At 40.0% G+C, this 14,913-nt stretch overlaps 1 protein-coding gene across 1 annotated transcript in view; it reads left to right on the top strand.

Moving 5' to 3' along the window:
• WDR76 (WD repeat domain 76) overlaps window positions 1–14,913 on the top strand; it is a 59,504-nt gene that overhangs the window by 24,112 nt on the left and 20,479 nt on the right. Inside the window, exons 5-7 of the mRNA XM_066341702.1 lie at window positions 1,946–2,047; window positions 2,148–2,188; window positions 4,668–4,818. Coding sequence (XP_066197799.1) covers window positions 1,946–2,047; window positions 2,148–2,188; window positions 4,668–4,818 — 294 coding nt within the window. The remainder of the gene's footprint in view (window positions 1–1,945; window positions 2,048–2,147; window positions 2,189–4,667; window positions 4,819–14,913) is intronic.

The following is a 14,913-nucleotide window of genomic DNA, read 5'->3' as shown; positions in this document are numbered from 1 at the left end:
TTAAATACTTTACATCTAAGTGCTTAATTATAAATTAGAAGATAGCACTAATTAGGCTGGAACTTTGAAAGCTAATTGCAAATTAAGGTACTTTGGGAAGAGAAGCTTTCAGAGTGTTTTGAAGCCTCCATCCATGATAAATATATTTATTGCCTGACCTGTGGTGGTGCAGTGGATAAAGCGTCGACCTGGAAATGCTGAGGTCGCCGGTTCGAAACCCTGGGCTTGCCTGGTCAAGGCACATATGGGAGTTGATGCTTCCTGCTCCTCCCCCTCTTCTCTCTCTCTCTCTCTCTCTCTCTCTCTCCCTCCCTCCCTCTCCCTCTCTCTCTCCTTTCTAAAATGAATAAATAAAATAAAGAAATATATTTACGTTGAACTCATTACACATGCACATGCACACACACATAACTAAAACAAAACTTGTGAAATGATTCTGTAACTAGATGTGAAGCACTTTTGTATTTTCTATTCTATTCTTTTCTCATTAGCTAAAACACATTGCTGGTATGTTTCAAGTGATTTCACGACCATGTGTTATAACCTCTGATTTAAAAAAACACTGGCATAGCCTGTCTAGGCAGTGGCGCGGTAGATAGAGCATCAGACTAGGACACAGAGGACCCGGGTTCGAAGCCCCAGTGTCGCTGTCTTGAGCACAGGCTCATCAGCTGAGTGTGGGATCATAGACATGACCCCATGGTTGCTGGCTTGAGCCTAGAGGTTGCTGGCTTGAAGCCCAAGGTGACTGGCTTGAGTCCAAGGTCGCTGGCTTGAGTAAGGGGTCACTGGCTCAGCTGGAGCTCCCCCATGTCACATATGAAAAGCAATCAGTGAACAACTAAGGTACCACAACGAAGAACTGGGAAATCACAAGAATTTTTTTTTCCTTTTCCAAGTGAGAGGATGGTAGATAGACTCCAGCATGTACCCCACCAAGATCCTTGTGGCAACCTCTGTTTGGGGTCAATGCTCTGCCCATCTGGGTTCATGCTTGCAACCAAGCTCTCAAAAACAAACAAACATAAAAACACTGGCATAAAGCCTTGACTAGATAGTTTAGCTGGTTAGAGCGTCATCCCAATATGTCAAGGTTGTGGGTTCGATCCCTGGTCAGGGCACATATAAGAATCACTAATGAGCCTGACCAGGTGGTGACGCAGTGGATAAAGCGTTGGACTGGCATGCTGAGGACCCAGGTTCGAGACCCCGAGGTTGCCAGCTAGAGCGAGGGCTCATCTGGCTTGAGCAAAATAAAAACGCTCACCAGCTTAGACCCGGTCTGCTGAAGGCCCGCGATCAAGGCACATATGAGAAAGCAATCAATGAACAACTAAGGTGTTGCAACGAAAAACTGATGATTGATGCTTCTCATCTCTCTCAGTTCCTGTCTGTCTGTTCCTATCTATCCCTCCCTCTGACTCTTTCTCTGTCCCTGTAAAGAAAAAAATAAATAAATAAACTTACTTAAAAAAAAAAAATCACCAATGAATGCATAAATAAGTGTAACAACAAATTGATGTTTCTCGGTCTCTCCTTTCCTCTGTAAAAAAAGAAAAATTAATAAAATAAATGTAAAGCCCTGGCATAGAATAATTTTGATTAGTAAAAAATTGAACTATCTAAATCAGTTTTTGGCAACTCTGGTTATTGATATTGTAACTTTGGATGAGTTAACTTCTATAAATTTCATTCCAGTTTTCTTAAAATGTGATATCTCATTCACTGGATTACTGAGAGGTTTAAATGAGATAATACATTTTATTACTTACAGGATATGTGGCATTCATTGAAAAACTCTTTTTGAAAGCTAATTATGAGTCAGTCCTATTAATGGTATTGAAGGTAAAGTAATGAAAAACCTCAAGCCTACATTCTAGGGCAGGGCAACAATCAACTGCTTTATCTGTTTTTTTATTAAAAATAGTTTTTTTTTTTTAAACAGCCTTTGTTACCTCCTGGACCTTTAGAAATGAATCCTGAAAATCGAGATGATAACAGTGAACTATTTAAAGGAGTTCTACAGACTTGGGCAGAAGTGAAGAAGGTATCAGTTGGGAGGGCTTATATAAGCTTTTAGAATCATTTGTTAATGAAATTTCAGAATATATATTAACTTAGTACTTTGGTCTCTCCCATTGTTTTAGACCAGTACTAAAAACAGTGAGAAGTTATCTAGCATTAAAAGGTGAGTTAAATTCTTTGCCTTTATTTACATTTTCTGAGCTTTTTAAAATGATAAAGACAATAAAACAGAAAATTCTGAAAATGAGGTGAAAAACTTACCCATAATATTTCTACCCTAACAACTGCTGTTTTTGGTTGTTTCCTTTAGAGTATTGTGATATGCAGTACCCCTAGGGCAGTGGTCCCCAACCCCCGGGCTGCGGACCAGTTCCAGTCCGTGGGCCATTTGGTACCGGTCCGCAGAGAAAGAATAAATAACTTACATTATTTTCGTTTTATTTATATTTAAGTCTGAATGATGTTTTATTTTTAAAAATGACCAGATTCGCCTGACCAGGCGGTGGCGCAGTGGATAGAGCGTCAGACTAGGATGCGGAAGGACCCAGGTTCGAGACCCCGAGGTCACCAGCTTGAGCGCGGGTTCATCTGGTTTGAGCAAAAGCCCACCAGCTTGAACCCAAGGTTGTTGGCTCCAGCAAGGGGTTCCTCAGTCTGCTGAAGGCCTGCGGTCAAGGCACATATGAGAAAGCAATCAATGAACAACTAAGGTGTCGCAACGAAAAACTGATGATTGATGCTTCTCATCTCTCTCTGTTCCTGTCTGTCTGTCCCTATCTGTCCCTCTCTCTGACTCTCTCTCTGTCCTTGTAAATAAATAAATTAATTAAATTAAATTAAAAAAAAAAAAGACCAGATACCCTCTGTTACATCCGTCTAATCTCACTCTTGACGCTTGTCTTGGTCACATGATACATCTATCCGTCCCACCCTAAAGGCCGGTCCGTGAAAATATTTTCTGACATTAAACTGGTCCGTGGCCCAAAAAAGGTTGGGGACCACTGCCCTAAGGTATAAGCTTCATGAGTGTGCGGTTTTGTCTCAGTTTCCAGAATAGTGTCTGGCACATAGTATTTATTCATTTAGTGTTTAATGAATGAATGAATGAGTTCACAAACATTTTTTACTCTTTTCTCGGATTTATGTAATTTTGCATTATGCTTTTCCATTAACATTGTGGTTGTATATTCTCTTTAAATTTATTGAATAATTGCATAATATTTTATTCAGTAGATATAATTTACTTAACCTCCCCTTACGCCCTTGGTGTTTGGAGTTGTTTTCCATTTAATTTTGTGTGCTTGTATGTGTGCATGTGTTTGTTGAAGTATATATGTAGGTATGATAGTAGATTACTAAGGACATGTTAATGGCTTTTAGTACATATATATATTTTTTTGTATTTTTCTGAAGCTGGAAACGGGGAGAGACAGTCAGACAGACTCCCGCATGCGCCCGACCGGGATCCACCCGGCACGCCCACCAGAGGGTGATGCTCTGCCCCTCTGGGGCGTCGCTCTGCTGCGACCAGAGCCACTCTAGCGCCTGGGGCAGAGGCCAAGGAGCCATCCCCAGCGCCCGGGCCATCTTTGCTCCAATGGAGCTTCGGCTGCGGGAGGGGAAGAGAGAGACAGAGAGGAAGGGGGTGTGGAGAAGCAAATGGGCGCCTCCCCTGTGTGCCCTGGCCGGGAATTGAACCCGGGTCCCCCACACGCCAGGCCAACGCTCTACCGCTGAGCCAACCGGCCAGGGCCGCTTTTAGTACATATTGCTTAATTGGTTTCCAAAATTCTTTTTCTCTGAAAAATATTTTTAATTAAAAATTATTTTCCTCATTGATTTGAGAAACAGAGAGGGGAAGAGGGGGAGAGAAAGAGAAAAGCATCAACTTGTTCCATTTAGTTCTTTTTACTTGTGCACTTATTGATTGCTTATCATATGTGCCCTGACTGGGGATTGAACTTGTGAAATTGGTGTGCTGGGATGATGCTCTATTCACTGAACCACCAGGCAGGGCCTCTTCTGAAAATCTTACATAAATTTACTCTACCACTAGCAATATATATGAAAGGGGATGTTTAACTGTAGCCTACTAGCTTTTCTTTTTTTCTGAAGTGAGAAGTAGGGAGGCAGACAGACTCCCGCATGCACCCAACTGGGATCCACCCTGCAAGCCCAATAAGGGGGTGATACTCTGCCCATCTGGGGTGTTACTCCTTTGCAACCAGAGCCATTCTAGCACATGAGGCATTGGCTATGGAGCCATCCTCAGCGCCTTGGCCAACTTTGCTCCAGTGGAGCCTTGGCTACAGAAGGGGAAGGGAGAGATAGAGAGAAAGGAGAGGGGGAAGGTAGGAGAAGCAGATGGGCACTTCTCCTGTGTGCCCTGGCTGGGAATCAAACTCGGCATTTCCACACACTGGGCCGATGCTCTACCACTGAGCCATCCGGCCAGGGCCGCCTACTAGCTTTTATAAATGAAAATGCTACTTAATTGCTTTGATTTCTTTGGTTGCCAGGAGGTTGAATGTTTTTCCACATTTATTTACCAGTTGTGATTTTTCTTTTTTGAGTCATCTTTTACTTATTTTGTCAATCAAGTCTGGTTTTACTTCTAAAATGTAACTTTTTAATTTTCTCAGCTACAAAGCCAATTTAGGAAGTATGGTCATTAGTGAAGATACTGTTTGTAAAGTTACCAAAGGTTCAATATTCTCTATGGCTCTTCATCCATCAGAAATCTCTTTGGTGGCAGCAGGGTTCAAATATGGGCAAATTGGACTTTGGGATTTGGTAAGTTATTAATTTTTTAAAGATATTAAAGTTTAACTGAAGCAAATAGTCTGCAAGAAATTAGCATAGAGCCAAGTGTTTATAGGTGTAATTTATTTATGATTTTGTGCTTTGTGACTCCAAATTTTAGAAATCTGGAGGATTTTAAATTTGCTTTATAGAACTTTAGCATTGTTAGCTTGAATATCATTAGTCATCTGGCCATAAATTAACTGCTAGTAAACTTTATTACAACTTTAAATGTATATATAAAAAGTTCATACAAAGTTCTTATTTTTCTAATTATGTTTGAAATACAATTTCTGTGCTAGATCAAAATATCTTCCCTGGGATCTACTTAGGATGAGCCTAGTCATTTTTTGATGAGTCAAACAGATACTGAATTCCATTCATTGTACATAAAATTCTACATTGATTGCTTTCAGTGGTTACATAATTGACAAAAGCCAAGTTAATGTTCTCTGGATTTATTTTCTAATTGAGGACATAGAGCAAAGAACTGAAAAATGCCATAGGACAATTAACCCTTTGAGTAGTACGAATGTTCATGTATGTTCTCATGCCTCCTGACCATCCAGAGTACGATTATACAAAAATTTGTATTTTAAAAATATGTAAGGCGCCTGACCTGTGGTGGCGCAGTGGATAAAGTGTCAACCTGGAAACGCTGAGGTTGCCGGTTCAAAACCTGGGTTTGCCTGGTCGAGGCACATATGGGAGTTGATGCTTCCTGCTCCTCCGCCCTTCTCTCTCTCTCTCTCTCTCTCTCTCTCCCCTCTTTATAATAAATAAATAAAAAATCTTTAAAAAAAATATGTAAGGCAACATTAAAAATGTATATCCTTCTTGTTTCCATAAATTGGTTATCAAAGAAACATGATTTTAAGTTAATAAACCTGTAATTGGAACTAATTTCATTTTTTGAAAAAAAAAACTCACTCCTAGGGGATCAGTGAGCATGAAAAAAACTCACTACTCAAAGGGTTAATGAAGATGAAGAAACCATAGTGACTTAAACCTGGCTGGGGTTAATAAATAAATTTTGTAAATGAGAAGAAGAAATAGCCAAATTTTCTCTTTTTTTGGGAGCATAGGGTCTCCCTTATTTTGATAAGATGTGAGTGGGGATAGTTGGTGAAAAGATTTGGTAAAGAAAACTGAAGCAGAGAAGTGGGAAGAGGAATAGAAATAGTATAAGGTTGTAGAAACTAAGAATGAGTTTTAAAGATAAGAGTTTGGCAGGGCTTCTTGAAGGGAGGTTAAAAAGGATGGGAATAGAGAAAAGGTCATTGTTTTATTTTTAAATAAGGTACCATTAGCGAGTTGAGAAAATAGCCTTAACATTGAGGTGAGGAAGGAGCACACACTTGAGAAGATAAAAAAGGTATGGGGTGGTGGAAGAAATGGAAGGAAGGAGTCAAGACTATTTGTTGAAGAACTTGGAAAGGAAAAATAATTAGCATAATCAACTAAAGATCTTTTCATGGGCAAGTTAATCATGCAGTTAAACATACAGAAAAGTCTTTGTCATGTCTTTTCTGGAAACTGAGAAAATCTATATTTATTAGGTCTTTGTAGTCCAATACCAATATCGACCTTCCAATTTTCCAGGACACTCAGCTATCTCATTAACAGACTGAACAAGTCTGAAACCAGTATCTTGGCTGGCTATCCTGTGTTCATCTCCCAACTCTTCTAGTTATAAAAAAAACAAAGAACTTCATTGAGGTATAATTTGCATATAAAATGACATGTTTTAAATGTACAAATCAATTTTTAATAAGTTTACTGAATTGTGGAACTATCACCAGAAGCCAGTTTCAGAACGTTTTCATCATTTGTATATAATTCCTTATGATTAGTTCCATTTAATTCCTGTTTCTACCCTTATCCCCAGGCAGGTCTCCACAAATTTGCCCTTTTTGGACATTTCATGTGAATAGAATCATACAATGTGTGGTCTTTTATGTTGGCTTTTTTCTATTAGCATAATGTTTTCAAGGTTCATCTATGGTATAGCATATATCAGCACTTGGTTCATTTTTATTGCTGAGTAGTACTTCATTGTTTGACTATACTATATTTTGTTTATTCATTTGTCATTTGATAGACATTTAAGTTGTTTCCACTTTTTGACTATTCTGAATAATGCTGCTATGAACATTTGTTAGAATTGCTCAGTCATATAGTAGGTAACTGTTTAACATTTTGAGAAATTGCTGAACTGCTTTCTAAACTAGTTGCATTATTTTATATTCCTACTAGCGATGTATTAAGTGTTCTAGTTTTTCCATATGCTCACCAACATTTTTTATTTCTTGCCTTTTCTGTTATAGCCTTTCTGGTGGGTATGAAGTGGTATCTCATTGTGGTTTTGGTTTGCATTTTTCTTTTCTTTTTTATTTAGTGAGAAGAGGGGAGGCAGAGACAGATACCCACATGTGCCCCAACCAGGATCCAACTGACAAGTCCACTAGGGGGCGATGCTCTGCCCATGTGGGGTCCTTGCTCTGTTGCATCCAAGAGCCATTTTTTAGCACCTGAGGCAGAGGCCATGGAGCCATCCTCAGCACCCCGGGGCCAACTTGCTTCATTTGAGCCATGGCTGCAGGAGGGGAAGAGAGAGTGAAGCAAGAGGGGGAGGGGTAGAGAAGCAGATGGGCACTTCTCCTGTGCGCCCTGACCAGGAATCAAACCGAGGACATCCACATATCAGGCTGATGCTCTACCACTGAGTCAACCGGCCAGGGCCGGATTTATGTTTTTCTAGTGACAAATGATGTTGCATTTCTTTTCATGCCATTTGGATGTCTTGGGTGAAATGACTATTCAAATCTTTTGTCAATATTTTTGCTCTGACCGGTTGGCTCAGCGGTAGAGTGTTGGCTTGGAGTGTAGAAGTCCCAGGTTCGATTCTAGGTCAGGGCACACAGCAGCAACCATCTGCTTCTCCACCCCTCTTTCTTCTCTCTCTCTCCTGCAACCAGGCTCGAATGGTTTGAGCAAGTTGGCTCTAGGTGCTGAGGATGGCTCCATGGCCTTGCTTTAGGCGCTAAAAAATTTATTGCTGAGCAACAGAGCAGCAGCCCCAGATAGACAGAGCATCGCCAGGTAGGGGGCTTGTGGGATAGATTCCGGTTGGGGCGCATGCAGGAGCCTGCCTGTCTGCCTCCTCAACTCTCACTTAATAAAAAAAAATCTTTTGTCAATTTTTCATTAGGTTGTTTATCCTACTGAGTTGTAAGAATTCTTTGTATGTACTATATATAATATAAATCCTTGAACAGATGTGTGATTTGCAGATAATCTTTCAGTCTATGACTTGTCTTTTCATTTTCTTAATACTATCTTTTGAAGTGCAGAAGTTTTGAATTTTGATGAAGTCCAATTTATCAAATATTTTCTATGGATTATGCTTTTTTTGTGTGTGATAGAGACAGAGGGGCAGATAGGGACAGATAGGCAGGAAGAGAGAGAAAGATGAGTGAGAAGCATCAATTCTTCATTGTGGCGCCTTAGTTGTTCATTGATTGCTTTCTCACATGTGCCTTGGCCAGCAGGCTAGAGCAGAGCGAGTGACCCCTTGCTCAAGCCAACGACTTTGGGCTCAAGCTGGTGAGCCTTGCTCAAACCAGATGAGCCCGCACTTAAGTTAGTGACCTCAGGCTTTCGAACCTGAGTCCTTTGTGTCCCAGTCTGACGCTCTAACTACTGTCCCACCGCCTGGTCAGGCCCAAGTTTATCTTTTTGTGTGTGAATATCCAGTCATCCCAACACTATTTGTTGAAAAGACAATTCTTTTCTCATTGACTTGCCCTTTCACTCTCTTGGATTTTTCTCTTAATTTTTTGTCAGATTTGTAGTCTCACCTAGGACCAAAAGTTATCATTTATTCAGTCATCGTCCACGCAGCCATTGAGTATTATGTGCTAAGTATTATTCTAGTAACTCCTCAGCCAGGAGACATTTGTGAGCAAAGACTGTTTCTGTCCTCATAGAGTTTAGAATTTAATAGCAAAAGCAGCATTAATGAAATAATTATCAACTCATGTAATTACATGTGGATAAAAGTGGATTACCATATTTCTCCATGTATAAGACGCACCTTAATTTTGGGGCCCGAAATTTGGAAAAAAATGTATTATGTAAAGTTACAGAACTCGTTTTATTCATAAAATTCATACAACTCCCATCACTATCAAAACTTGTCCTCATCTGTCTGATGATGAGTCACTGTCTTCAACAATGATCACAAAAGTTGGAAATGCAAGTAAAAAAAAAAATCTACAACCAATGTATAAAATGCACCCAGTTTTTGGACTTCAAGTTTTTTGAAAAAGGGTGCATCTTATACATGGGGACATACGGTATATACTGTGGTTAATGTCATGAAGGAAAAGTAGTGTTATGGAAACACATTTGAAGGATCAGGGAAGACTTCCCTGAGGAAGTAAGAACTGAGTTGAGATTTGAAAGCTAAATAGGAGTAAGTTATGTAGAATGTTTCAGGCAAAGGGAACAGCATGCCAAGGACCTTAAGCAGGGGAGTGCCTACTTTACACATTCAAGGACCTGAAAGAGTGCTTGTGTGGCTGGAGCATAGACAGCAAAGGATTGAACAAAGGGGATGAATGGAATAGGAGGAAGCTGTGTTGAGGTGGGCAGAGGACAGATGTAGATCTTTGTAAGTTTTCTTAAGAATTTTGTTTTTTATCCTAAAAGCAGCCAAGAATCCATTGAAGAGTTGTAATCTGGATGTTCCCTTTATTCCTTATGTCTAGTAAAGTCCTTTAATGTTTTTGCCCCTTTCTTTCCATCCTTACTGCCACCATGTTGGGCCAGGGCCTCATCTCCTTTTTTGGGATTACCATAGTTTTCTTAACTGGTGTTTGTTTGTACTTCAGTTTTCCTATACCAATCTTGTGTGCACAGATAGTCATTTCTAGGCTCAAAACAATCTGGTCCTAGGCTCATTTAGGTTTAAAGTAGTTAGAATCACTCTTAACCAGATATACAATGTGTCCATAAAGTCATGGTGCACTTTTGACCGATCACAGGAAAGCAACAAAAGACGACAGAAATGTGAAATTTACACCAAATAAAAGGAAAACCCTCCCAGTTTCTGTAGGATGATGTGGCAGCATGTGCGCATGCGCAGATGATGATGGAACACCATGTATACAGTGGAGCAGCCCACGGCCATGCCAGTTAAGATGTGGATGGTACAGAGGAAAGTTAAGTGTGTTCTGTGGCTTGCTAAATTCGAATCTGTGACCAAAGTGCAACGTGAATATTGGCACGTTTATAACGAAGCGCCACCACATAGGAATAACATTACTCGGTGGGATAAGCAGTTGAAGGAAACCGGCAGTTTGGTAGAGAAACCCCGTTCTGGTAGGCCATCAGTCAGTGACGAGTCTGTAGAGACTATACGGGATAGCTACCTAAGGAGCCCTAAAAAATCTGTGTATGCGTGTGCTTGACAATTACACCTAAGCAAGACTACAGTTCATAAGGTGTTAAAGAAACGTCTTTGTTTTACGGGGTACAAATTGTGGCTGTTGCACGCTATCAAACCGGCGAATAGACCCACACGATGCGTGTTTGCTACAGATATGTTTCATGAGATCAACAATGATGCAAGATTTTTACAGAAGATTGTGTTTAGCAATGAGGCGACCTTCCATATCTGTGGACATGTTCATCGCCATAACGTCCGAATATGGGCTGCTGAACATCCTCATGCCTACGTTGAGTATGAACGTAACACCCCTAAAGTGAACGTGTGGTGTGGCCTGATGTATGATAAGGTGATAGGCCCATTTTTTTTTGCGGAGCAGTCTGTGATGGCAAAGTCCTATCTTGACACATTGGAAGTGTATGCAGTGCCACAATTTCCAGAAGGTGTCATCTTTCAACAGGATGACGCTCCTCCACACTACGCCACCATTGTTCGTGAGTTTCTAGATAGAACATTCCCCCGCGGTGGATAGGCAGGGGTTTCTGTCAAGCCATGGCCGCCACAATCCCTGGATCTGACACCCTTAGACTTTTACTTTTGGGGTTATGTGAAGCAACATGTGTACATTGAATGTATCAACGACATTAATCACTTAAAACAGAATCACAGACATTATTCACTGTTACACCAGACGTCCTTACCCATGTGTGACAAGAACTTCACTATCGTTTGGATGTGTGTAGGGCAACAAATGGAGCCCACATCGAACTGCACTGAATAGGTATGAAACTGGTAGGGTTTTCCTTTTATTTGGTGCAGATTTCATATTTCTATCGTCTTTTGTTGCTTTCCTGTGACCGGTCAAAAGTGCACCATGACTTTACGGACACACTGTATTTAGTTTAAAATGGAGGATTAGAATTTTCCCATAGAATGAGCAAAAGGCTTCTACCCTGCCTCACCCCCAAGATCCATAGTAGTGAATTGACCAAACTCTAAGATTTTCACCTGTACTCTCAGAACTAGAGAGAAGTGCACTGAGTTTATATTTTGACTTTATCTTTTCGTGTGAGGAATAAGGAAATGGCTGCTGGGGGGATATAGGAGAATATAGGGAAGAAAGTGGGAGTGAGGGAAGTGAATAGTAAGACTAATTTTCTACAAAGGAAATTTCCTTGGTCCATGGAGTGGTATAAGCCACCCTCCCAATCCTGCCAAGTTGCTGGTACAAATGCTGGTAGAAGGTAATGAGCAAAACTTCAGAGACTAGGAATTTCAACAAATATATCATACTGTTTAAGCTAAAGCCAACTCTCCACCTGCCTCTTCCTGTCTCTCTCTTTGTTCTGGGTTCCAGAAGAGTGTCCTTTTCTGAGAAAAATTAAATGGTATCAGATACTGTGAGAAAGTCAGTATGTTATATCAGAGCAACTGCAATAGTATGGACTGAGCAATTCAAGCATGGTGAAAATGAAATGACGTGGCAATTAGGCACTCGCAAGAACAACAAAGGGAACCACCTCGTGTACAAAGACAGACCTAGAAGAGAAACATAACTTAAGGAAAGAAAGGAAATTCTCCTTAGTTGCTCCAGAACTGCACTGTTCAGTACAGTTACTACTAATCATATGAGACTACTTACATTTAAATTAATTAAAATAGAAAATTCAGTTCTTCATTTAAGCACATTTCAAGTGCTTAATAGTCACACATGGTTGGTGGATACCATATTGAGCAGGTCATATATATAACAGTTTTGTCATCTTAGTTTTTTTGGACAGTGCTGCTATGGAGAGAGGGTTTTTTGTTTTGTTTTGTTTTGTTTTTACAGAGACAGCCAGAAAGAGGGACAAACAGGAACGGAGAGAGATGAGAAGCATCAATCATCAGTTTTTCGTTGTGACACCTTAGTTGTTCATTGATTGCTTTCTCATATGTGCCTTGACTGTGGGCCTTCAGCAGACCAAGTAACCCCTTGCTCGAGCCAGCGACCCTGGGTCCAAGCTGGTGAGCTTTGCTCAAACCAGATGAGCCTGCACTCAAGCTGGCGACCTTGGGGTCTCAAACCTGGGTCCTCTGTATCCCAGTCTGATGCTCTATCCACTGCACCACTGCCTGGTCAGGTTGGAGAGAGTTAATAACATTAATCTGGTGAAATAAGACTCAAAGAGAGGTGATAAAACAACAGAACGAGATGAGAAAGAAGATTGCAGAACTATGGCAAAAATGTTGAAGATTAATGAAGCTAGTAAATTAGACAAAAGCAAGGAACAGAATAGACATTGCTGAAAATTAAATTACAGACATTAAGGAAGGATTTGAAGTACTGTAATATCAAACATGGACCAAAAAAAGCCTTAAGAGACAAGCTGATAATAAAGGAAAGACAAAGATGACCCAAAAATGAAACAGAAAATATATTTATGAGTATTTTCCTGAAAAGACAGGATTGAATTGGCACATTGAATGTGTACACCAGGTTCTAGGAAAATTTGGAACTTAAAGGATAAAGAATTTTTCAGGCAAGAAAACCAAAATTACATTCAAGGGGAAAAGCAAGGTTTGCCTCAGATTTCTACAGTAACATTTCATATAACATCTACAATATTCTGAGGGAAGGAAGTGTGGTTTCAGAATACTTACCCAGCTCAAGATATTATTCTAATATAAAGACGGTAGGTAAGTATTCTCATATGTGAAAAAACTAAAAAAAATTCAAGACCTATGAGTTCGTCTGGAAAAAAACTACTTAACAGTAAATCTCAGCCAATTAAGGGTAAATTAAAATGAAGAATACAGGAATGGAGCAGCTTGACAAAAGAATTGGTGATAAATGATTCCATTTAAAAGCAGAACTGATTATTAAACAACCGTACGGATTAAGGTTACAAGTGAATATAAATGTTATTTTTATTTCATTCAAGTGAATAACAAAACAATATAGAAATGGAAAAAGATGACTGGAAGAGGGATGAGAATAATGCTCGATCAATAGAAATCATCTAAAATTGAGACATGTTTAAAAAATAAAAAAGCTCCTGAGCCATGATAGCAACTCAGAACACTGGAATTCCTGGTTTGACACCCTGAGGTCACAGAATGGAGCACAGGATCATAGGCTTGAGCGCTGGCTGGCTGGCTGGCTTGAGTGTGGCTTGCTGGCTTGAGTGCGGGATCACCAACATGGTCCCAAGGTTGCTGGCTTGAGCCCAAAGGTCGCTGGCAAGGGTTCACTGGCTCAACTTGCACAACCGTCTCTCTTGCCTGTCAGGACATGTATGAGAAGCTAGTAGTGAACAACTGAAGTAAAGCAAGTACCAGTTGATGCTTCTCATCTCTCTCCTCCCTCTTTCTTCCTGTCTCTCTCTCGCTCTAAAAAACCCCCATACAACTGCTTTCTGTTTTATACTTTTTCTATTTTAGGAAATATCTTTTATAAAGAAAAGCTGAAGGTCAAAAATTTCTTCAGCCTGCGTTTCTTTTATTATTTTGAAATATAGCTAAATTTAATATTTCTAATAATGGCATATGTAACATGGGCTTATTTTTTCTAAATTCTACGTCATTCTATATATAAATACATATTAAAATATGTGTAATGATCACATTTTAAGGATAATTTTGGTTTTGGAGTAACTAAAAATTTTTATCTTTGTACGTTTTTGTGTGAGTGTGGAGAGTTCTTTTTTTCTAAAAAATAAAATCAATAATCCAATATGCCAATATTAACAGTGCTTAAACTTTGGGTAGGAGGAGTGTGTATGTTGGTAATTTTCTTCTTTCTTTTCTTTTAAAATTCTTCTGTTTATTTTAAAAAATTTAAAAAAAATTAAAAGATGGAGTATTTTAGAGCAGACTCGGCCAGATATACGGGTGATGGTTTCTCTGGTTCATAATATGATGTCTGGCATAGGCACATCAGAAAAGCGATGATTTAGGAGTTGGTAATCCAGTTGTGGAAAGGATAATTCTTACAAGTAATTATGTATATTTTTTTATTTAGTGAGAGAGAGGGACAGACAGACAGGAAAGGGGAGAGAGGAGAAATATCAACTTGTCATTGTAGCACTTTAGTTGTTCATTGATTGCTTCTCATCTGTGCCTTGACTAGGAGGCTCTAGCTGAGCCAGTGACCCCTTGCTCAAGCCAATGAACTTTGGGCTCAAACCAGTGACCATGGAGTCGTGCTTATGATCCCATGCTCAAGCTGGCAACCTCAGGGTTTTGAATAGGATTGACACTCTATCCACAGTGCCACTGCCTGGTCAGGCCTTACAAGTAATAATATTAAGTGGAAATTAAAATAAATATGTTTGTTATATTTTTGAGAGACGAGAGAGTTAGAGAGAGAGACAGATAGGGACAGACAGACAGGAAGGGAGAGAGATGAGAAGCATCAATTCTTTGTTGCAGCTTCTTAGTTGTTCAGTGATTGCTTTCTCATATGTGCCTTGACTGCGGGGCTACAGCGGAGCGAGTGGCCCCTTTCTCAAGCCAGCAACCTTGGGCTCAAGCCAGCAACCTTGGGCTTCAATCTAGTGACCTTTGGCCTTTAGCCAGCAACCATGAGGTCATGTCTGTGATCTCATGCTCAAGCCAGCAAACCGGCTCTCAAGCTGGTGATCCCCTGCTCA

This window comes from Saccopteryx leptura, chromosome 6, assembly GCF_036850995.1.
Source record: "Saccopteryx leptura isolate mSacLep1 chromosome 6, mSacLep1_pri_phased_curated, whole genome shotgun sequence".
Lineage (NCBI taxonomy): Eukaryota > Metazoa > Chordata > Mammalia > Chiroptera > Emballonuridae > Saccopteryx > Saccopteryx leptura.
The sequence above is the reverse complement of the archived record's forward strand: the minus strand, read 5'-3'. Positions and strand labels throughout refer to the sequence as shown.